Source organism: Cupressus sempervirens, chromosome 1 (genome assembly GCF_028749045.1).
Source record: "Cupressus sempervirens isolate cs-2001-9-10 chromosome 1, ASM2874904v1, whole genome shotgun sequence".
Taxonomy (NCBI): domain Eukaryota; kingdom Viridiplantae; phylum Streptophyta; class Pinopsida; order Cupressales; family Cupressaceae; genus Cupressus; species Cupressus sempervirens.
Window position 1 is genome coordinate 260,513,631 of NC_143118.1, and position 25,278 is coordinate 260,538,908.

The following is a 25,278-nucleotide window of genomic DNA, read 5'->3' on the forward strand; positions in this document are numbered from 1 at the left end:
TGCATTCTTCCACCAATGCGAAAATGGACTTGTCACATGTGTTTCCTCCCATGCTTCCACTAAGTAAAATAGAGCAAAATCAGAGGAGACAAGTTTGTAAAGGGGGGATGGCTTAGTTTTTTTTCTAAAAATAGTTAGTGTGAAGGCTTTATTAGAGGGTCTTGGACTAACTAGTGGGGTGTTCACCCACTCTCTAATTTTAGAGACAACTAAGATTTGGAGGGAGATTAAGGGAGCTCTACTACAACTATCCTTACCCTAGCTTGGACCAAGGTTGGTGGCTCAAACATGTTCTTTCATTCCTTTTCTTTAGTATGGATAAGAAAATCTGCAAGTGTGAAAAGTTATCAATGGAGTATGCATTGCATTGTCAATCTTGTGTTATGGGCATGTCTTTGTGTTGGGAAGAAGTGAACGTGTTTTGTGTTTTTGGAGATCCTTTCTTGGTTTTGTTTTGTTGTTCTTCATTTGTTTTGTTGTTGTTTCTAGTTGAATGTGAGTGTTGATTGTGATTATGGGTGTGAAGGCTTCACTCACCCTTGGGAGGGCAGAGAAGCCTTGGGTGAAGGGCAGAAGTTGGGCTTGACATTGCAGGTGAGAAAGAAATCTTTATCTTTTACCTCATGATGAGGTTTTTTATTATCATGGAGCATGGGCTCCATCATGGCCATGAATCTTGTTGTTGGGAGGTATAAGGAGGTTTGGTGGATGAGGAGCAGATGGTTGTTTTGGAGGCCTTGAGAGGCAATGCAGTGGCAATATGTTGTTTATGTTGTGGTGGCCTTGAGAGGCAAATTGCATTGGCAATATGATACTTATGTTGTTAGAATTTCTCCTCCTTGAAGAGCCCACCTTCACCCAATGTTTTATGATTCCAATGATGAATCATTGTGCAAGCCATGGAAGGGTGTTGATTGTGTCTGTGTTGTGTATTCATGCAAAATTTTGTGATGTATGTGTGTAACCTGTTTGGTCCTTGTTTCCCCTGCTCGGAGGGTGGTCTCTTTGAGGCCTAGGTTGGGAGGTGAGCCTCCATGGTTCCTTGTGTGGATGTGTTATGTGCAAGACTTGAGGAGATGCAACCTTTGGAAATATTAGGGCCTCACCCTTGATGAAGTAAAGAGGATTCATTTGTATGATGAAAGATCATTGTTCATATCATCTTTCTTGGGATGTGATTTTGTAAAACCCCATTGTTATTTATTATGATGTAAGGGGATTGTGTCATTATTATTGAAAATTTGAGGAAAGATTAGGAAGTCGTATATATATTCCACTTGTAAAGACCTGGTTATTGATGTGTTATGGAAAGGTTTAGTATGTTTTGTAGAAGGAATTGTATCATTGTTATCATTTGAGATTTTGGAAGAAAGCATTGAAAGATTATATACATATATTGAAACCATCTATGTTAGATTTGGTGTGTTAGGAAGAAAGATTGTATGAGATCCTTCTCCTTAATGTATTTGTAGGAATGTGCTTTATAAAGGTTATACAGAATCATGATATGGTGAGAATCAAGATACATAGGTTGCAGTGAAAAGTTTTATACTACACATTTCACAATTTGAAATAAAGATTACCATGTTTAATAATTCACTATACAAGTAATTGTTCACTTGGCTCTCAAGTTCAATCAAGGTTGCTAAGAAGATAAAATCATTCTACCAATCAATATACTCACAAACACAAAGAGGAAACTATGATGTAATGGAATGAAATTTTGCATGAGTAGAAAGAATGCATACTTCCACCTTGCTGTAGGTCCACATTTTCCTCTTTGGAAAATGTATAAGGAAGAAGACTAATTCCTTCCTCATAATACAGAGAAATAAAATAATAAGCATCTTATACACTAGGACCTAGTACACCTAATATCAATAGAAAAATGTATTACATCCTAAGAGAGAATACTTAAACATCACAAGTACCTATACCCTAGGTACCAATGAGAAAACTCATTGAGTCATGTGACAAGAGGTCACTGTCACTCCAAATTCAAATGAAATTAATACTAATACAAATAAATACAATAAAGTAAGAAAATAAACCTAATAAAAATGCTTACTAAACAAATGATAAATCAAATAAAAATAATAATCACTAACTCAAAAGTTGTTGTCCTATCAAGTCAAGCCGACCATGACACTGCAAATGCAAAACAAATTAAATAAACATAAAAAAATTTGGATGTGAATAGGCATCCCCATCCTCTCCCCATTTCTTTGGCTTGTGAGAATTAAGGTATGGGGGCTGTTTGCTATTTTGAAATAAGTAAGGAAGCTTCTCATTTGGCGCCCACTTTATCGGAGAAGAGTAAAGTCCCAACAAATCATAATGTCCTTGTTTTCTTTAATCACATCATGCTTTGGTAAGCGGATCACGCCTAGTATGGGAGAGGTTTCGAATTTCGCACCCACACCCCATACTTAGAAAAATGCAAAATTAATGCCTTAGCACCTAGGCGCTCAAACCCTTAGGCAACACATGATCCAATGCTCTAGGTTTTGACATAAGTCAGAAAACCCTTGTCCTCCTCCTAAGCGCATCATCTCATGACTAAGGGTAAGGAAGTCAATGTTATCATTAATACTTGTGTAGACTGTGGACCCCACCTAGGCGCTTCATCTCCTTTCTTGGGCGTATGCAATATGAAGTATAAAGTAGCCTTTCTCTGACCAAAGTCAGAGGATCCACCCTTGAGCGCCTCTAACCTAGGTAATAGGGAATGCACTATATCCTAGGTGAGTAGACGATTGTAAAAGAGGATGTAGCATTTAAGATAATTTAGTAGTAGGAAATGTTGTTGTATTAGGTGGGGTAATTAGTGTTGTTTTAGGTTGTAAGCCATGTATTAATAGGGGTATTAGGAAGTAAGGTTGGCAGTTATTAAATTATGTTACTCTTAAATGAGATTGTTAGTAATTTTTTGGGGTTGGATTAGTATATAAATACATGTGTTAGTAGAGAGTTGTGTTTAAATAGTAAGGGTGGTAGATGTTAGAAAGTTAGTAAATTTGTACGTTGGAATTAGTAGTATGGATATGTTACTCATGAAATAGGGTTTAGTTAAAGGGAGTTGCAGATAATGGTTAGGATAAATGGAAAAGAAACTTAGCTAACTTTTAGATAGACTTTTATATGATGACACCTTTAGTAACACATTTAAGTAAGTGTCTTTATTTTATGAGTTTGTTATCTTTTGTTATGTGTAGTTCAAGTCAGGCAAAAAGAGGACGTAGGAATAGTTAATTAAGGAATTTAGAAATACCAAGTTATATTTAATGAATGATGAAATTTATTATATTTTATTATTATTAAATGTTAGGGTATGTAAAGAAAAATCAGTATTTATAAAAATTAAAAAAAAGGGTCAATGGAATTGTTGGGAATGATTAAGTTGGTCTGGGGGAACATTAACGCAAATCTAGATTTTTTGGAATTGCAGTGGAAATAAATAAATAAACAAATAAAACAAAAAAAAAGTATTTTTAAAATTTCTCTTTTTTTTTGTTGTGTTTTGCCCTATTAAATTTAGGGCATGACAGAATAGAACCAAAAACACCACAAAAATAGCACCCAAGGTCAGGCCAACTCCTTAATAGGAGTTTCCATCTCCTTAAAGATTTCTCATTTTTTCAAAAAACATTCTTTAAATCTAGGGATTCAAAGAGTGTTTCCCAAAGGAGGAGAATCAACAACTTGTTTATTTTTGCACTCGACCTCATACACATTCCTAATCCAACCATCTATCGATCAATATCACCAGTATCCAAATCAAGCACCATCATAGTCCCTACATGTTGATCAACTTTGCCAATGAGCTTGTTCAAGTTGTCAACAGAGGCATACCTTTGGGACTCAACCCTATGATGTCTACAATAACCTCAACCATAATCTTCATTTATTTCCCCACCAAGGTTGCAGTACCATCATTCTACCCCTTAATGAACTACATTGTAATCTTAGGCTTCAAGATTCATTTATTTACATACAATTAGGAGAAAATAGGGTAACAATGCACCGTACTCCAGAAGGAGAAACAAAATAGGCACTACAAGCCAACACATGGACACCAATCAATGGTTTCATCCAAAAGGGTCACACAAGTAACCAGCCAAATAAGGTACATCGATTCCATCTATAAAACAAGGGGAGACTCACTTCCTTCTTCACATAGTGCTCCAGTTGCATCTATTGGACAAGAAAGTCCATCCCAAGTAGACACTAAAGCAACAAAATATCATGAGCTCCTCACCAAGACACTTTCCCTTAACAATGCAGCAACAACCTTATGGGCGTTCATATATGCAGAGACCTAAATGTTTGAACATGGGCTCTGATACTGGATGTAATGCCTCACCTGGAGATCCTTGGAACAAGGATTCAGTTCAAGCCAAGAATTTATTTATTTTACAAGTATGAATGTACATGACAACAATATATAGGGATTACAAAGATTTCAATGAAAGACTTCACCAACAATTCGAGCAACCAATGAATCTTCAAATGCCACTACTGAATTGACACACACAAACTCAAGAAGAAAAACCAAAGACAATATCAAACCACAATATCTCTGAACTATCGAAGCATGGAACCATAAGCAATCCTAAAGGGTACTTAAAGGTCCAAATTGCATTCCCCAAAGAACAATGGAGAGGCCCCCTATTTTTTGTATGAGAGAATAACAATAGACAGTCTCACATGAGGATGAACCTCTTTACGCGAGAAAGTACACTAAGCTATGTGAGGAAACACCATCTTTCCTGAGGACATCCTTGGTTGAATAGCCAAAACAACCAAACTGGTGTGGAGTTTCGCATGAGGATTCACCAAGCTATGCGAAGAAACCCAGTAAGCCACGTGAACAATTGTATTCTCACATGAGAAAGAACAATTTTGTGTGAGGATATAAATCAACAAACTAGAAAACACAAAGCTAAAAAGATAGGAAATAAATTTCCTCCACATCAGGGAGTAGCGAATCCACATAAATCGAGGAAGGATCACTCGAGTGCATAAACAACAAGATGCCATGAAAAAAGAAAGAGGAACATCTATCCATCTAAGCCAAAGCAGTAAATTAATGTACTAAAAGCAACCTCATAATGTACGGAAGTAACATTGCAATGTACAAAATTAGCCTAATAATAACTAAAACAACCAAACTAAGTACATGGTTCCTCCCAACCATCAATAGCATCATAAGATCATCATGGATCCTAGCCATCCTCCACATGTAACATCTCAAACTACCAACTAGATCGTCGGTGTTATCTTATGAGGAAATCACTACTAAAACATGCATCAACATAAGATTAAGAAAATCTAACATGCTAACAGTAAAGCATTAGATAATCCAATAAGTCAACCACATCATCTATCATATGATAACATCATATGAGTAGGAAATCTAACATGCTAAACTAATAAGCAATAGATATGCTAATAGAACAATTGACATCATCTAATCATATGCTAAACACTATAATATAGGAATGCATCAATTAAACTAGCATCATCTAACATGATATCCAAGCATTCAAATGAAAGCATAAATCACAAGAAAGCATACTCCAAAACCTAAAGTATCAAGTGAAAACATCCAACAATGGTCACACTAGGAAAATAGACCATCTTTGTACACCAATCCCTAGCAGTGGTATAAGTAGCTATGCCTCCCAACCACCATAGGTCCACACCCATCTTACTAATGGAGATAATGATCCAACCACAAAGACACATAAAGCACAACATCCATAGCTAACATTCATGCCAAATAGTATGATGACTAAAACCAAGAACATAGACAATGCATAAACTACAAGTCCTAGTCAGACACTCAATGAGCTACTAAGTAGGGGCTGACATCATGGAGAGTCACTTGGCATCGACAAGACCAAGCTTTGATCATGCATTTCAACTCCTCAATGGAGGGCCCCACACATTCATTTTATTATCTTAAGTTTTATTACTAGTCACACATTTTCTTTAGTTATCACTTGATTAAAACTTCCTCTACCAGCTCTATAGGACAAGGTCATCAAGCTGTGAGATAGAAGCCTCCTCCATATGCTACCCTACCCTACCCATGCTCATCCATGATGATTGCCCATAGGCATGCAAATCTCCAACCCAAACCCAATTATCATAACTTCTGGAAGTACCATAGAAGATAGGACCTCGCAAGTCACCTAAAAATGTACGCACGCATACACTCGTGTGTGACACGCCACTATCATGAAGATCATAACACAAGGATTGGATGAGAACACAAGCAAAATATCACTCAATTGAAAATAACTTGGGAGGACAGATTCTCCATGAATCCCCAAAGAACAATAAAATCCTACATAATGAAATCACTCAACCAACCTCAATCTAGCAATATGAATACTACACAAATCCCAATAATGCAACAAGACCAAATTTTATGGACTCACTCAACTGGTCTCAATCCGAGAGCATGGATTCTACACGAATCCTAATGTTGACAAAGCAAGAACAAAGGTTCAAAAGAAACCATAACAAAGGTATAAAATTAGTCAACCAAACATGATGTTAGGAATATAGATGTGGCACACATTCCAAAGCAAACATTAAAGTGTAATAAAGGTCTGATCGACATCTAAATGGATAATTCAAGAGTGTGTAATGTTTTACCCCAAGAGTGTGCTTGGCTTTTTTATATTAGTTGCAACATGCATTCCAAGGAAAAATGATTAATTCATACAAGTTCATTCATCATTTAAATCCTACAAGTGATTAAAATCACTAAAAATTCCCAAGTGATTAAAATCACTATAAATCCCTATGTGATTAAAATCACTACAAATTTCCAAGTGATTAAAATCATTAAAAAAATTTACAAAGCTTCTCTCCTACAATAAAACTAGAGTAGAAATCCTTGTATATCAATCAAATAATTAGTTAGGCATTAAAACATATGAGTTAATTTGTCATAAATCATAGACAACAGACACCCAGGCGTAGATGATAGAACTGTGCAGACGCTATAACTTGCAAATGACAAAATACTAAGAAGTATGCTTAAACTTTTCACTGACACATTAATAGTTGCAAATGACATAATAGGGTCGAAGATGCCAAAATGCAGAGATGCCAAAATATCAAAGACGACAAAATACTGACAATATTGACCTTCACCACACACGACAAAATATTATCATAGTAATGACAGTATACTGAAATAACAAGTTGTTCGCCAACAACATAGATGATAATCTACAACCAATCTTTGGAGATGATAGTATGACTCTATGTTGATATTAGGCTTCCCACAATAGAGAAGAAAGGAAAGTTAAATCAGCCAAGCTGACAAACTAATCTGCCTAGATGTTAATACAAATCGTAGATGACGGAATGGCTTTGGTTAGTAGTATGAAATTGTTTTTTTAAAAAAGTCACGGTTGGAGATGCCAAATAGCGGAGACACTGATCTGCAGAGATGGCAAAACATCTTTGTAGACAACACTATGTCCTATTGGAGATGACAATGCATGGTGTTTCAATAGCAAGTTACAAAGTTTTCATGCAATTTGATAGTGGAGAAGGGATGTGGGTCCCACCGTGTGTGCCAAAATGTATGTGTGAAAACCTGACCTATTAATAGCACACATAAACAAGCAAACATTAATAGCATGTGTATATCAAATATTAAAACAAATAAAAAATAACTAATGTTAGGCTTGAGTTTTATAACTTGAATAACCAAAAAGCAAGAGTTCCCACACAATCTCAAAGTAGCTCAACAAGGGTGCCCATAAAAGGCCTTGTTGGTGTACTTAAGTGTGGTAGATGTGGATGTGCTCTCCCAAATATAACTATGAATCCCAATGATTGATAAATGATATGCAATGATAATGAGACTATATTAAGATGGATGGAGAATACTTCGAGCAATGGCTATGGAAGCAACCATGCTTGAAAGCACTCAAACGATATGAATGTGGATGCAAGAAATCAAACTAGATTAACAATGCAAATGAAATAAATTCTAACAACTACCAAGGGGTTAGTAACAAAGCATAAAATCACAAGATCACTACAAAGGTAATTCTAAAATAGCATGGTAATAATGCAAATGAGGGAGATGATAAATTCTAGAGATTAGGGCTCTATTTATAGGTTTGAGAGAGGCTTTGGGGAGGTGGCATCTATGTCACATCCAAAAAGGTGCCACAAGGGAGACACATGGGTTAAAGGACAAAGCCATGCAAAAGTCAAAAATAGCCTTTATGATTGAAAGGCTCAAGGTGTGCTCACACAAGTGTGAGCAACCTTGGGGGAAGGAGTGCGAGGAAAAGGGTGTAAGAGGTGTAAATGAATTGGACGCTTTATTGGATCATGAGCTTCTCACACGTGTGAGCAAACACTTAGTAGCTAAAAGGTGTTTAGGAAGGTGTTTAAGATAAATAAGTGGGATTAAGTAGTGGGTAGGCTTAGAAGGATGAGAGTGATGGGTGTAGACTTAGGTTTTAAGATGGGATTAGGATTAAATTGAATAGGATTTAACTTAATCATAGGATTAAAAAATTTAATAAAGTGGAGGGGATTAAATAAATTAGAATTTATTTAAAAGGGGATTTATGGAGCATTATGCATTAAATGATTTAATACATTAGAGCGAAAGTATTTAAATTAAATTTAAATGCATTAGGAAATGAACCTATTTAATTAAATAAGTAGAAGAATATGACAAATATAATTAATTATAATGTCAAAGAAAGTATTAAATGAATTAATATCATGTTTGGGACAATTTTAAGCATCTACATCAATATGATTTTTCTCCATTGAGAACATGATTTTATGAATAGGAATTATACCCTTTTAAGTGTTATCAAACAATTTGATGGAGCTCTTTAGTGTCCAAATATCAATAGCTATTGAATAATTTGAGAAATGGTTATTCATGAGTTTGGGATTGAAAAGATGATGGTTAAAACTCAAAGATACACTCTTTTTAGGGTCACAAGGAATCTTGATTGAGCCTCACTTAAGTTAGGATTTATTTATTCAAGAAAATCTATTTTTGAAAATATGTATATATTTGATGTTGCTAACAAGTTCTGTGAAGACTTATGGAGGGTCTCTTGGAAAGCTAAAGTATTTTTTGAGGGGTATTATACATTTTCAAGAACAATATAATAATTGGGTCAATGTTAGCATACTATAGAGAGTAAAATACACGATATGTCTCTATTTTTAATCTATATAATATGGGTCCTACCTTGAACTATAATTAAAATAAAACTTTAAACAATTATCACATATTGCAATATATTAACACCCCAAGGATATGCCATAAATCTGTATGAAATGAACATATTCATATCTTCAAAATAAATTACCTAAACCCTATAATAAATTGTATTTTGAAACTAAAATAAAGATAATAGAACAAGTTGAAGCATAGTAGTAGCATAGAAAAAAAGATTCACATGTCATAGTCCAAATGATGAAGAATAGTAGGGAATAACTTTTTCTAATACATGAAAACATAACCAATACACTAAAACAACCTAGAGACCTATTATCCTCTATCACTTGATTATAGAAAATTTACATATCTTTTAATACTTGAAAATGTTATCCATGATCATAGTACCCCATAAATTATTAATATTACATTTTGATGGGATCAATAAGAATTTTTTTGACATGAATCCTCATATCTTTACTTGAAATGCTGAATCCATCCCTCTCTTTATAGAAAAGTAGAAAACCCCTTAATGTGTTATATGAAAAATCCTTGATGCATGTTGGGATCTCATCATTTTTCAAAATCTCCATGTTCAATTCTTTCATATGTGCATCTAACATAAAATTTATGGACTTTAATGCATCTTCCTCACTAGATTCTGGATGATCTCTCATATAACATGTTATGGATGAAGCAATTTCTCCTCGAGCTGCCTCAGCCTTCAAAAAATGTTATGTTTAGTTTTCATTATGATAATAACTAAATCTTCACTATAAACAACTTTATAATTTTTCTATAAATAAAAATCCTATAGTTTGATTGGTACAATATCACATACCTTGAATGTTCTAATATCGCCTCTTAATCCAAGTGTCAATCGCAAAAGTTCATTGAATCGTGATGGATAATTAATTTTTTGAAGGTCATCTTCTGAAATTTTCTCAACTGTTAATATTGCTTGCATTGTAGCTGTACGAGAGCCCACACTCTCTATTCTATTTTTTAAGTACATACTTAAATTTGGTATATGTCTAGTAGCAAGCCACTTAGCTTCTTGCAACATGGAGTCTAAATAACTATCCCACTGCAATAACATAGAATATATTTAAAATACAATCATAAAAATTAATCTTAATAATTGATGTTCATTTACCTAATCAATACTAACTTGATTTTCAAAATAACCATATTCAGAATAATTTATACTCTACGAAATAAGATTTAAAAAATTCTATAGATATACTCTATTATAAAGAAATGTGCATCGTAATTAAATATGAAATAAATAGTGAGTTATACTTAATACAACATCTAAGAAACATGCGCATGTCATTACTGGATGAATGGAAGAAATGGATATCAGAGATGTAAATTATGAATAAAAATATGATAATTATTTTTGAAATAAATTTTCAATAAATAAATTTTAATAATAATTGATGTTTAAAATAGTAAACAAATTTTATATATTGTATATTTAATAATATTACTCTATTTTTTGCCAAAGTAAAATAAAACATATAAACCTTCAAAACAAAGTTGGATTATAAACAAATAAATTCTTGATCCAATCGATGACAAGCATCTAATTATAAAGAACTACTAACTAGTAATCCACCAAAATCTATAAATTAATTATTTTTGATATATAGAGAGAGTATTATTTATACCGCATTTCGAACATGGTGGAGGGTGTCTCTTTCTTGAATCTTTAGTGCCTCTTGTACACTTTCATTAATTGCATCATAAACTGCATGGTATGCAATTTTCATATATTTTGGAAGGTGATCTACAGGAGGGGAATCCCACCTAAATCATATTTCAATACTTTGTATTAATAATATTTTATAAAACATAAAAAATTAAACTAAGAGTTCGTCAATGAATTCATACCTCTTAAAAGTGTCAGTGAAAAGTTCAAGTTCATCAACTGTGCCATAGGTATCATAAAAATCATCTATAATTGTTCCAAGGGTACAAAATTTTGCTAAGGCAATTCTAAAAGCTGAATACTTAGATTCTGCTGCAATTGCACATCCTAAAAAGATATATTCCACGTGTCTATGTCTACAACACTCCAATTTTGACAATTGTGACTCCTTCCACCATCTAAAACATGATAAACACAAATAAATTTCTTCAATAAAAAATATAAAAAGAATATTACACTAACTACTTAAAAATACAATGTAAAATTATAAAATAAACATAGAAAGAAGTAATCTTACAATATTATAAACATTATTTTATAGATAAAATGTATGTCTTAATTAAGTATTCAATTGAAGATAAAAGATTCAAAGAGCCCTATAAACTGATTAAGAGTTATAAATTTAAAAACCAAACTTAAATATCTTTCAATTAACTTACCTACAGATTATTTGAAGATCCTCTCGATACAATGATTGCATAATATTAAAATCTAGTTTAGCCAGATATAAGATCTTCTGATTATCTCCGTTCCTGTAAAAATTTATAAGAATATTAATCTTTAAAAGACAAAATGCAATTCAAAATTTAAAGTAGTTTAGTTACTTGAGCCATGAATTATTTTCTCCATATATATCCATATAATTCCTTGCTTCCAATCTTGGCAAATTGGTGTGCCAGCCATACTCTAAGTTATGTGATATCTGCGCATGATAGTTTTTGCATTAGAGTTTAAACAAAATTACTTTACGATATTTCCTACAATCTAACGTAATAATAGAAACATATATCATTATAACAGAAAACATAGCTTCTTTTCTTTTTCAGAGACCACCAGCATCATTACTACCTCTTGTAAAAGATTGGCACTAGAAGTGGGAGCCTTTTGCAAGATTTGATTCAAATACGTAGTAGAAAAGTCTTTAGCTTCATCCATTATTGTCTCCTCTGGGAACGCAATCAATGATACTTGAAACAAGCTTACTATACTCTTTATCTCCTCCTCTGATTGAGTGGGGCAACGCAAGAACTTTCCATCTTTTCCTTTGAACTTTTCTAACACATCTGCCATTGCAACATCCAAGCTGATATATGTACTTAGAATAATAATAAAACACATTATAGTTTCATATAATAAAGTATAATGAAGCCTATCAGACCTGCAGAAACGGGATATCTGTGAAGTCGAAGGATTCGGAGTCCCAAAGCTGCAGTATTCAAATCTTTACTACTGATGTCATTCCAAAACCTGCAACTCAGATAACTCTCAGTTACCAATCATACACATGACATGCCAACCACTTTAATCTTCGTTTAAACCACACAGTCTTTGTTTATAACATTCTGTCAGTCTTAAACATTAGACATTTAAAGGGAACAAATCAAATTTAGAAATAGTTTATTGTTTTAGTTTAGAAGTCAAAAATTAGACGTGTGTGATGTTTACAGTATACCTATAAACATAATCAAGTGTTTCTCCTATTTCCTTTTGAAAGTGTCGTCCTATTCCAAGGCGTTCAACTTTATCTACCAGTTCAAGGCGTTTCAAAATTTCTTGTGAAGAAGAATCTGCAGCACCCATTGCATTGAACATTTCTTTGACTTCTCCAACAAGTCTATCAGCCCGCTCACGATAATAAGGAGCCTGCATAATCACAGAGAGCAAATAAAAAACACTGTAATTCATATTATGATATAAGAAAGAGAATGTAATAGAAAAACATGATGGCGTGAAAGAAGGTTACATTGTAAGGCAGTTTTGGGAGAGATTGTATGAAATCATCGTCCCACAAGTTGGGATGATGATTTCCTGTTCGCCTAGGGACACCTTCAACACTGTTGGTAGCCATGGCCTTAACATTCATCATCTCATTTCTTGTATACTTTCTACCTAATGTTGGGAGTGATTTGGCCGGAGAATTGTTTAGGATGAGATGGGTATAAGTTGGCTTAGATTTGAAGCAGAAGACCATGGCGGGGGAAGGGAGAGACATCGTGAGAGCCATTGTACTTAAAATGGCTGATTTAGCGGGGGGTATTTCTTGGCCTCAATTCTGCAGAGTGTATTTCCTCACCGCCTTTTATAACCCAAAAACACATTATTTTTCTTTTTTCTTTTTATCAAATTATGAGTCAGCTGTGTAATAAACACGTGCCTATGTTTAATTGTACCTACGCCGTTCCCAATACGAAGTGAAGGACCTCCTGTTGTTGTTTTAAATCAACGATAAAAAAATACAGGGTAAGGCTTGACGAACATCTCAGCCATTAAACCGGGAGTTGCGTCATAGGAAATTGGGAGCACAGTAATATGTTGGGCCCACAGCAGAACCAACACACCCACCGTAAACTTCTGCTGCTTGAAAAATGAAAGGCAATGGTAGGTACGCAAGCTCCATCAAATTTTCCCAGCCAGCTGTCACAGTTTGCATACAGTTGGAAATTGGGAATTTGATTTTTCCCATACAAAGTTGCATGTGATTAGGTCAATTATGATGCCACCTACTTTGCGCTAATTTACTTACAAGACGCACGTTCCTTTTGTGGAAAAAAAGAGACTTCTAATATCAACGATTTTTAATCAGTTTGGAGGGAAATTGCTTATTTAACACAAGTGTCACATAGTGGCTTGTATTTGTCATCAAGATATAATAGTTTAATTAGATAATAGATTAATTAGATAGAATAGTACATTAAACCTAATAATTAATAATTATAAAACAACCAATTAATTGATTGGTAATGATAATGTATAATATAATTTAATTATAATTTTAATATTTTTATAATACTTGAGATATTAAAAATTCTTATATTCAATTTATAATTTTTTAAATTAATCATTCTATTTTTATAAATTGTTAGCATTTAAAGTACTATTATTTAAAAAATGTATTAAAATATGTTTGATCTATTTCATAGTTTCCTATATTTTTACCAAAAATATCGCCTCATAAAATGGGTATGCTTCATGGAAATCCACCTTATAACACCCTAAAGATATGACATAATAAAATTGAAGTAAAATAATTTTACAGATTTTAAAAATTAGAAATCTTTCATATATATATTACAAAAATTTAAAAAGGAATTTCAAAATAACAATACTGAAATCTAATTGGTTGAAATAGATAAAATTAATCACAAGTAAAACTAATTGCAATAGTATATTGCCTATGGAAAATACAATAAGTTTGAATGCAAATAAATATAGATCATCCAAGAATCTGCAAAACACATTTAATGTATATGTATAAGACTTGTATTTTAAAATCAACGGCTAAAACTTTATCAAAATTAATGCTCTGTCATTGAAACTGTTTTGACCATTCATCTTTTCTCCTCCTCCTTAACAATTAATAAGTTGTATTTATTTAAGACTCTCTCATCCGCAGATAGATCTATGTTGACCAAGAATTGAATAATAGCAAGGAAGAAAATATTTTCGATGTGAAAAGAATTCAACTATTTATAACATGGTTCAAATGTTGTAGTTTGTTTGTTTAGTTAACAAACGTTTATAATTAGCAGTCACGACTTGCAACGATAGGTGTTTACTTTATGTAAAATAAAATAAAATTTTATAATAAATCAAATAAATAATATTTATTTATTTCATTTATCATATACTAATAAATTATCATCTAAAAAATATTCTCGTAAAAATCTATTATGAAAAACTAATAAGAAAATAATATGAAAAAAATAGCACACATAAAGTGGAGCAAAAAAATATAAATTGAAATTAATTATAAAAATTAAAAACTAAACTAAAGGAAGTCCTAGTGCTTCACCTCTGTGAGCATCACCTAGATCCAATGACTCCTAAATGTTCTATTTATTATCATGAGAGATGAAATTTTGTAAATCACTACTCATTAAACATGAATCACTCAACAACTACATTGTTAAATCTTGATAATAATATCACAATTTAACTTGTTGTGGAAAAATATCTCCTTATTAATTTAAAGTCTATTAGCTTAAATATATTAAAAAATTTAAAAAATAAAAACTAATTTGAAATCTACCAACTTTTGAAAAAAGAGGGGTAAAAATTTATTCAAACAAAACCAAGTTACAGAGCAAAAGGCCAAAGGCCCAAAACAACACTACAAACTCCTATCCTCCAGTAACATCTAATCAATAATCTCACAATAATCAGAAGGTAACTCATCCCTACCATTAACATCCCATCTACCAACATTCTCTGAAGCCCACTTAGCTAGACAATCCACCACTCTATTCCATTTGCGAGGGATATGAAAAAAGGAGACAGAGTCCAAGGACCTACAGAGACTAAGAATTTTTCTAGCTAAAGAGGCAAGTTTCCAACTAACATCTTCCAACCTCTAGTTATTCAACATATCCACAACAATTTGAGAGTTTGACTCACAGATGATCTTCCACCACCCTAACAAGAAACCGCACTCAATAGCAATCTTAATAGCTAGGGCCTCCATCATATTATTAGAATGTTGACCCTTGTAAATAGAGAGGAGAAAAACTACACCACCATCATTGCCTCTACCAATAGCCCCAATATTGGCATGTCCAAGATTCCCATAAGAAGACCCATCCGTATTGATCTTCAAGAACCCAGTTGGGGGAGGGGACCACCTCCCATCTCTACACACCCACTACTTACCATGGCTCGGTCTCTTTCCAAGAATGCCTCTGCGATATTTATCCCCCAGGTTCAAGTACCTCACAATAACTTGGTCCCATGGATCAATATTGCCAGACATATCACACTTTGCATAAATCGTCTCCTAGAGCCTATTAAGAATTAACTTCCACAATTGGGAGCTTCGAAGTTTGGAATCACAAAAAATTCTATGATTCCTTTATAGCCAAAGGTTCCAGAGAATAAAGACTAGACCAACCAACTAGGCAACTTGTAAGAAAGAAGTCTTCGTTGGAGGTCTACCCAAGCTTTCCCATAAATCAATAAGAGAATTAGCATGAATAGAACCATGACCCCAAGCCTCCCACCATCTATGCCATATCTCTCTCGAAAAGGGGTAGAGAAAGAACAAGTGGGAGACACACTCCTCATTGTGCTTACAAAGAACGCAAACTTAGGGACCCTAAAAACCTCATTTGTGAAGATTCTCCAAAGTGAGGCATTTCTTCAGAGCCAACAACCATAAGAAAAAGTTACCCTTAGGCCACAAAAAAATTCTCTAAACCTTCTTCCACCAGTGCACTTTAGCCAGACCATGAAGATTCTTATCGAGAATAGCATAGCCTTGAGCCACTGTAAATTTACCTTTTGGACTTGGACTCCAAGCCAAGTTGTCCCTCCCACTAAGAGAGTTGCAAAACCTATCCTCTAGAACATGAGAGAGAAGAGCACAATCCTCATCAAAACCACCCATCGGCCACTCTTGAGAATCCTTCCAGCAAGTTAGCTCAACCTGCCCCAGAAACTTAACAGTCTTAAAATGCTCCACCTTAAGCCACCCAACATTAGAAAAGGTTTGGGGAGAGGGGGAGAAGCTGGAGAAAACTAGAAAGAATAGGAGGATGGCCATCCCACGAGTCCTACGAAAATAGAGTATCTGAGCTTCTGTTACAAATCCAAAAGAGACCCTCCTTAACTAGTTGTGGTCCCCTCTTAATAGTATCCCAAGTATAGGAGCCTTTACCCACCAAAGGAAGACATGGCACCTCAGAGCAATCCACACTAGGAAAGTACTTATGGGTGAGAATCTTGGCCCGCTCTTGATATTGATTGTTACACCATAGCCAATACAATTTGGCAGCTAATATTGTGACAACAAGAGCCATTGAGCGGAGCCCAAGGCCACCCACATGCTTTGGCCTACACACATACTCCCACTTGACTAGGCTCCACTTTGAGGAAAGAACACTACTAGACCAAAGAAATTTCCAAGATAAAGCATCAAAATCTCTCACAAAATTAGAAGGGGGAATCTGAACACAACACCTATAAATGGGAAGAGACTACACCACAGTCTTTAGCAGAACCAATCTCCTAGTAGAAGATAACCATCTACAAGTCTAGTGATTAACCTCACTCCTATATTTATCTAAAATCCTCTGCCAGTAGTCCTTCCACTGAGCACCCAAGGACAAAGGGACCCCAAGATACTTTAGAGGAAGGGAGCCAATTTGGAACCTAAGAATTCTAGCAATTCTATTCTGAGTAAGCCAAGAAGTGTTAAAGAAATAAATAGAAGACTTATCCTCATTAATTTTCTAACTTGAGGCTTTCAAATAGGTATCCAAAGCTTTCCTAATATTTATTGCCTCACTGATTCTAGCCCTGCCCATTGATTCGGTATCATCCACAAACTAAAGATGAGAATACAAAGGAAGGTTATTACTCCAACTCCAACCTTCTATAATCACCTGTAGCACTTGAGCTTATAAAAATATGCCAAGACCCTCTACCATGATAATAAAAAAGTAGGGAGATAGAGGGTCACCTTGTCGAAGTCCTTGACAGGCACCAAACAACTCATAAGGTTCTCCATTAATAAGAACTAAGAAGGAGGACGGGGTCACACAGCTTAGAACCCATTCGACCAATTCCACAGAAAACCCAAAAGTCAAAAAAAAAAATTGTAAGAACTCCCAACTCACTCTATCATAAGCCTTGGCCATGGCAAGTTTTATGAACATAGTTTTCTCCTTTGAAGTGGCCATAGAATGGACAGCCTCCGTTGCTATCACAACTCCATCCAAAATTTGTCTTCCATCAATAAAGCCACCCTGTTCAGCAAAGATCAAAGAACCAAGGAATGGCTTGAGCCTCTTCGCAATCAATTTGGTGATGATCTTATAGACAACATTACATAATGCTATGGGCCTGAATTGATCTAGCCAATTAGCTCCTTCCTTCTTAGGTATGAGAGCAAAGAAGGTAGAGTTTAGAGACTTTAGCATTTTTTAATTCCTGTATGATTCCTAGACCACTTCTAGGAGATCATACTTTATTATCTCCCATAATTCTTGCAAAAATTCAATCGGAAACCCATCTAGACTAGGGGCCTTACCTTTCTTCATGTTAAACGCAATTTTCTCCAATTCTAGAAGCAAGATAGGGTTTAAGAGGGCATCATTAATTTTTGCAGAGAGTAGGTGAGGGATACAATCCAAGATGTCTTACTCCTTAGGCCCAACTCTAGGATCCTTCATAGAAAAGAGATCAGAGAAGTAATTGACTGCTCCCTAGAGATATCTTCACAAGAAAAGATATGAGTTCCATTCATTAAGACAAGAGAGGAGAGAGAGAGAGAGTTCCCATGCCTTCGTGCCTTAACAGAGTTGTGGAAAAAAGTAGTGTTCGTATCCCTGTCCTGAAGCCAATCAATACAAGATTTTTACTTCTAGAAAATCTCCTCTCAAAGCTCCCATTCTTCTAGCTCCTTAAGAGCTAGAGACTCAACTTCACTCCTCTCAAAGTTCAACCCATGGTCACAAATCTGGTAGGTAATGTTATCTATCTTGGTCTGAGCAGTAGTCTTTTGAACATGTAGATAACCAAAACATTGTTTATTCCATCTCTTAAGCTAGTACTTCACATGTTGAAGCCTCTTACTAAAAGTATATATGGTTGTACCATGATCAGGCATCCCCTTATACCACTAATCCACCATAAGATCAGGTAAAGACAAGTCTCTGAGCCACATCAGATGGTATTTGAAAGAGGGATTCTTGGTGATCCTGTATGAAGTGATGGAAAGCTTAATGAGCCAGTGATTTGATCCCCTCCAATCAAGAATTTTAGAACTGGTGATCCACCTGTTATCCATCCAATAGCATGAAACTAGAAATCTATCAAACCTTTCCAAGATAGCCTCACCACCACATCTCTGATCATTCCAAGTAAATACACCATTATTCGGCTTCACATCAATGAGAAACAATGAGCCAATCATATCTCTAAGCAGATTAGAAAATTGATCTAGCCTAGCTAGTCCACCTCTTTTTTCCTCTAGGCTAATGACGACATTAATATCTCCCGCCATAATCCATGGAAGAAAAGGTTCCAGGGAACACATGAAGATAATAAGGGCCAATAACTGAACTTTACCTATGAAGTCCGTAGGAGCATAAATGTTGGATAAGAAGCACCTTTCTCCATTCTCTAAGCTAGTGGCAATCAAAGAAATGGATGACTGACTGGAGATACACCATAATGGGGAGACTTTTCTTGTGTCCCAGAAGCACACCAACCCTCCAAAACTATTCAAGGCACCCACCCCCTGCCAAGAGCCTTGGGGCTAGATATACCCAACACCCTTAGCCAAACTCTCCAATGAAAGTTTGGTTTCCTATATAAAGACCATATTAGGAGATTGAGACTCAATTAATCTATGAACAACCTTTTGTCTGGGGATGTTGTTCAACCCCCTTACATTCCAAGATAGCACAATCATTTATGGGGGTGAGAGAAATGAGAATCAATGGGTTGCATAGACCTAGACTCAACCAAATTTTCACCCATTATCTTCACCTTCTCCTTATCGATCTTCCTACTACTTTTTATCGATTTATCTAAAGGCCCCTTTTTGAAGGGTTTCTACTAAATGCCTAAAACAAGAGGAACCTTATTACTCTTAACAAAATTAGATGTCCCCTTAGACCTATGGGGGTCAGTGGCCACCACGACAGGTCCCTACGAACCTTGTGCTCCATGAAGATCCCCAATATCCTGAATAAGACATGGCACATCAATTTCTAATTATTCGGCCTGTAGATCATCTATACCAAGAATCTGATCCTCTCTCTGCATATCCCCTTCTTGAATCTCATGCTAAATTTTGGCCTCAGAAGAGAGCTCGACTGGGATACCTTCCTCTTGGACCAAGTCTCGAAAAGCATCAAACCTATTAAAGGTGCCATCAATTTGCCTATCCATCCAGGTTCTCTTCTTACCTTTGCCCTTTTTATGAGATTTAACCTGAGTAAATCCCTCACTGTCAACAGGTCCATTAGATATTGTAGCCTTTCTCTCGTCCTCCCTAGGGGGACCTAAAGCATCCAAGGAGGGATTCTTATATCTGAGACATCGACGTAGTAGATGCCCATACTCATGGGAGATTTTGAATCTAAATGGCAGGGTCTTGTAATCCAACTACTAGATCTAGGAAACTGAGCCCATACAAATCTCCATTGAATCTGGCAATGGATTATTCAAATCAAGTTCAACATAAATATGAGCAAAAGAAATTACCTTCTGATCTTGAGTCTATGTAGCTGATCCCATAGGTTTTCCTAGAAGTATCAAAATTGAGTGAAGAATATCCTCCCTCCAGAATTCCAAAGGAAGTCTCAGTAAGTGAACCCAAACTGGAACCCGAGAGGGGATTTCATCAACAGAGTTAAAGCCCATGTGCCAAGGCTTGATGAATAGCCCCACCTAGTTAAAGAAATAAGGGCCACCTTCAAAAGCCTTATTCCTATCTGACATGCAAGAGAATATAATCATAATATAATTATTAGCTGCTAATAGAATCTCCATATCTCCTTCTGGGTTCCACACCTGATGGGCTTAGGAATCCAACACTGGCAATGAAAGACATAGGCCCAAAAAATTGCATATAAGAGCATGATTACTCCAGTAATCCTCTAAAACTTGTTCAAGTTGAATGACTAGAATAGGTCGGACCTTAGCTTTTTGCAAACGTCCATTAACTTTTTGTATACAAAGCTTTCCATTCGAACAGGATTCTCCTTCCCTTGACTGGGATTTACCCTTCAGAGCCCTACTACTAGCATGCACCCTCGAAACCAGCTCACCCATCTCCAAATCTTCACCAGAAGGTTAGGGGGATGTGACACCAACATCCCCTATTCACCTCAAGCCTGGACTTAGCACTCCTACTAGAAAAAGATAGGGCAGAGGCCCCTTAATCCCACACTATTATAGACTCCCACCCACCACAGTGTCATAGATGCCCACCCATGACACAATAAATAATGCACAAACGCCAGCTGCAAGCACTCATCAGCAACCAAGGGAGAGCTAGACACCCTGAGCACCAACAAACTCCCCTCTATAGCATAACGCGGGCAATGTAATAGCCAACACAGTGATGCAAGGAAGAGAGAAAGTGTAGGTTGGGCTAGGGCACGCAGGCCCTAGTAGACCGATAAAGACCTGTTGTAGCCATCCTTCACTCCAATTCTCTCTCTAAAATCTACCAACTTAAATATATATAAAAAAAATCTCCATAAAAAAAATATTACAATTAAAAAAAAAAAAAACTATTATGAAAAATTAATTGATTATAAAAACTAAAAACTAAACTAAGGGAAGTCCTATTGCTTCACCTCTATGAGCATCACCTAGATCCAATGACTCCTAAGTGTTCTATTTATTATCATGAGAAATGGATTCTTGTAAATCACTACTCATTAAACACGAGTCACTCAAAAAGTGTATTGTTAAATCTTGATAACAATATCACAATTTAACTTGATGTGGAAAAATGTCTCCTTATTAATTTAAAGTCTATTAGCTTAAATATATATTTAAAAAAATCATTAAAAAAATAAAAATAAAAACTAATTTAAAATCAATCAACTTAAATATATGAAAAAAATAATCATTTAAAAAATCTCCATAAAAAAAAACTATTGTGAAAAATTAATTAATAATAAAAACTAAAAACTAAACTAAGGTAAGTACCTCTATGAGCATCACCTAGATTCAATGACTCCTAATTGTTCTATTTATTATCATTAGAGATGAATTCTTATATATCACTACTCATTTAACACAAGTCAGTAAAAAACTACATAGTTAAATCTTGATAACAATATCATAATTTAAGTTGCTATGGAAAAATATCTCCTTATTAATTTAAAGTCTATTAGCTTACATATATAAAAAAAAATCATTATAAAAAAAACTTATTTAAAATCTACTAACTTAAAAGTATGAAAAAAAATAAGCATTTAAAAACAATCTTTGTTAAAAAAACTATTATGAAAAATGAATTAATTATAAAATCTAAACTAAAGGAAGTCCTAGTGCTTCACTTCCATGAGCATCACCTAGATCCAATGACTCCTAAGTGTTCTATTTATTATCATGAGAGATGGATTCTTGTAAATCACTACTCATTAAACACAAGTCACTGAAAAACTACATAGCTAAATCCTAATAAAAATATCACAATTTAACTTGTTGTGGAAAAATGTCTCCTAATTAATTTAAAATATATTAGCTTAAATATATATAAACTAATAAACTAATTTAAAATCTACCTGCTTAAATATATTAAAAAAATCATTTAAAAATAATCTCCATAAAAAAAACTATTATGAAAAATTAATATGTGAAATATAAAAAATATATATTAAAAAATAACAACTCCCACAAATATCATATTGGCTAAACTAAAAATCAACATTTAAAGGAAAAATTATATTAGTTTAGAAAATTAATTTAAATAATTTTAAAACTAAAACTTGAATCATAAAAATATCTTAATGACTAATCATATTCGCTAAACTCAAAATCAATATTTAAAGTGAAAAACTAAACTAATTTAAAAAATAAATAAAAACCAAAACTTCAAAAAAATAATTATAAAAACTAAAGAATAAACTAATTTAAAGTCTTCTGGCTTAAATATTTGAATAAAATAATTATATAAAAAAGCTGCAAAAATTACTATGAGAAATATAAAAAATATAGTAAAAAAATAGTAACTCCTCCCACAAATATCTTATTAACTAAACGAAAAATCAATACTTACAGTTAAAAAAAATAAAAATAAAACTAATTTAAATAATTTAAAAATTAAAACTTCAATCAATTTGAAAAATCAAAATTAAATAAAATGAAAGAAAAGATATCAACTAATTAATTTTCTAAATAAATGGGAAAAAAATAAGAGTTCAAATCATAGATTAATTTATGAATTGAATACAAGAGTTAAAAATGGAGATAAATAAAATAATAATAATAAAATAAGAGTTAACATTATAGATAATAGCAAATTAAATTAAATAAATAGGCCAAAAAGTAAGAGTTAAACTTGGATTGAGATAAAAACTAGTTGCAAAGTAATTAATGGCAAGGGCTACCAGTTTTTGGCCAAAGGCTGACAATTTTCTAGCCAAAAAAGTAATTTTATGGGAACAAAGTTCTCACATACAACTTATCAGCTAAATAAATTATTTTATTTAAGATTTGAAAGTTAATTTATTTTCTAGATAGTATTTTTTCATCAAAATTCAATATAATTTTAGTTCTTTTATTTAAAAATTTATAAATAAGATAATATTTTAATTAGTATTGATGATTATATTTTATTTACTACAGTAAATTCTTCTTTAAATCTACATTATTTTTAATAGATGAAAAAATTATCTTATTTTTTAATATAAAAAATGAGATTTCTTTTATTTTAATATAATTTTTTTGAGATATTTTTAAAAAAAATTATGAGCAAAAATAATATTTATATCAATTTATATTTTGTTGAGATTATTTTCAAATTTCAAATTTTGGTGTAAAATCAATAGAGTCATGACATTCATATTGTTTTGATTATATGAAAATATATGTTTGATAAGATTTAATTTTGATAGGGGGTTCACCATGTTTATTTTTTTTTTATATTTGAGAGGGGGATATGAGGTGAATGGAGGGATAGGGAGTACCAATTACTTGCAGAGAGATAAGGGATTGACAATTACACCATTGTTTGAGAGATAAGCATAGGGGGAGATGTAATGATTACTTTTAGTGATAAGAAGTTAGAGGTTGAATAGAGAGATATAAGAGAATTTAGAATTAGAGAAGTATTGAAAGAGAAATGAGATTATATATATATATATATATATATATATATATATATATATATATATATATATATATATATATATATATATATATATATATATATATGAAGCTATCACTTCTCAATTGAGATCTTTGTTGAGAAAACAACATCGTCTTCTATTTAATAACTTAGTCAACTACTAATCTTATTATTGAAGTAGGTGAAATCGATGGTGCTAGGGTTTCAACGGGAAGCAATAGAAGCCAAGGGGAGGATAGTGAAGATGATGATGATGGGGAATGCTTGCATCTCCCTTTTGGGGCCTTCAGATGTTCTCGGCAAACTGGTTTTGGGCAGATTTGCATCAGGAGTTTGGATTGTAGCTATGCTGGGTAGATCTAGACTGTGCAGATTTGTGATTGAGTTCTGGAGTAGGTTTGTGCTAGGCATAGTCATTTTGGGGTTTGGAGTGGATGCAATTTTTTGTAGGTATATTCTGATGAAGATGAAGAACTAGATGGATCTTGTTGGTGTCTACATTGTTGGGTAGATGGTATATGAAGCAACAGATTGGGGGTTATTTGCCATGTTGTCTCTACCCACACTAGATACATTGGTGATCTCTATTGCAACAGATTGGGGGTTGTTCTCCCAACTCCCTCTTCTCTCCTAGGATGAATTGGTGATCTTTGGTGTATTATATTGGGGATTTTTTTCTCCTCTATCTTTCCTTTCCTAGGATCTATTGGTGGTCTTTGGTGCTGCAGATTGGTGCATGTTGGCCATTTTGTCTCTTGTTTCTCTAGAGATTTTTGTGTGGTGGTTATCCCTACCTAGAACTCTACTATGTAGGGATTATGGTGGTCTATGGAGGCCTTTAGGGGCATTCCTTGTTTGGAGTTGTGTTTCAGGATAGTGGAGTTTTCTACCTTCAATAGATGGGTCAGTTGTCTCATCCCCTATAAAACCCTTTGTCTTTGGTGGAGGTGTCCTATGGTCTTCTCCTTCATTTTCCAGCATCCTATTGAGGTGGATAACCCTATTGAGGTGGGGCAAAAACTTATGGAGGTAGTTATTTGTTGGGGGAAAGTGGTGGTGAATGGGTCTAGTAGGTACTCTCCTTTTGTTGTTGGCAAGTATCCCTTTCATTTTGTTAGAGATCAGGATGGTTAGAGTGTGTCTAAACATTATATACTTCATGAGGTGAAGAAGGTATGACTCCATAGATAAATGCTTTCTTGTGGAGATGGGTGTTACTTCTCTCGAGGGTGGTTTGGGTCTTCCTCTTTGCTTCTATGTTCACAAATCCTATGGAGGTGGAGCAATCTCCTATTGAGGTGGAGATCA

General features: G+C 34.0%; 1 protein-coding gene across 1 annotated transcript; it reads right to left on the reverse strand.

Moving 5' to 3' along the window:
* Nucleotides 1-9,483: 9,483 nt before the first annotated feature.
* On the reverse strand, nt 9,484-13,214 carry LOC149577123 (alpha pinene synthase, chloroplastic-like). The gene is made up of 10 exons (XM_089827875.1): nt 12,904-13,214; nt 12,613-12,803; nt 12,319-12,407; nt 12,009-12,223; nt 11,765-11,862; nt 11,600-11,692; nt 11,123-11,338; nt 10,900-11,038; nt 10,068-10,313; nt 9,484-9,948 (listed from the first exon to the last, which is right to left on the reverse strand). Exons 1-10 carry the CDS (start codon nt 13,162-13,164, stop codon nt 9,652-9,654), a joined length of 1,845 nt encoding a protein of 614 aa, XP_089684001.1. The 5' UTR covers nt 13,165-13,214; the 3' UTR covers nt 9,484-9,651.
* Between the last annotated feature and the right edge of the window lie 12,064 nt (nt 13,215-25,278).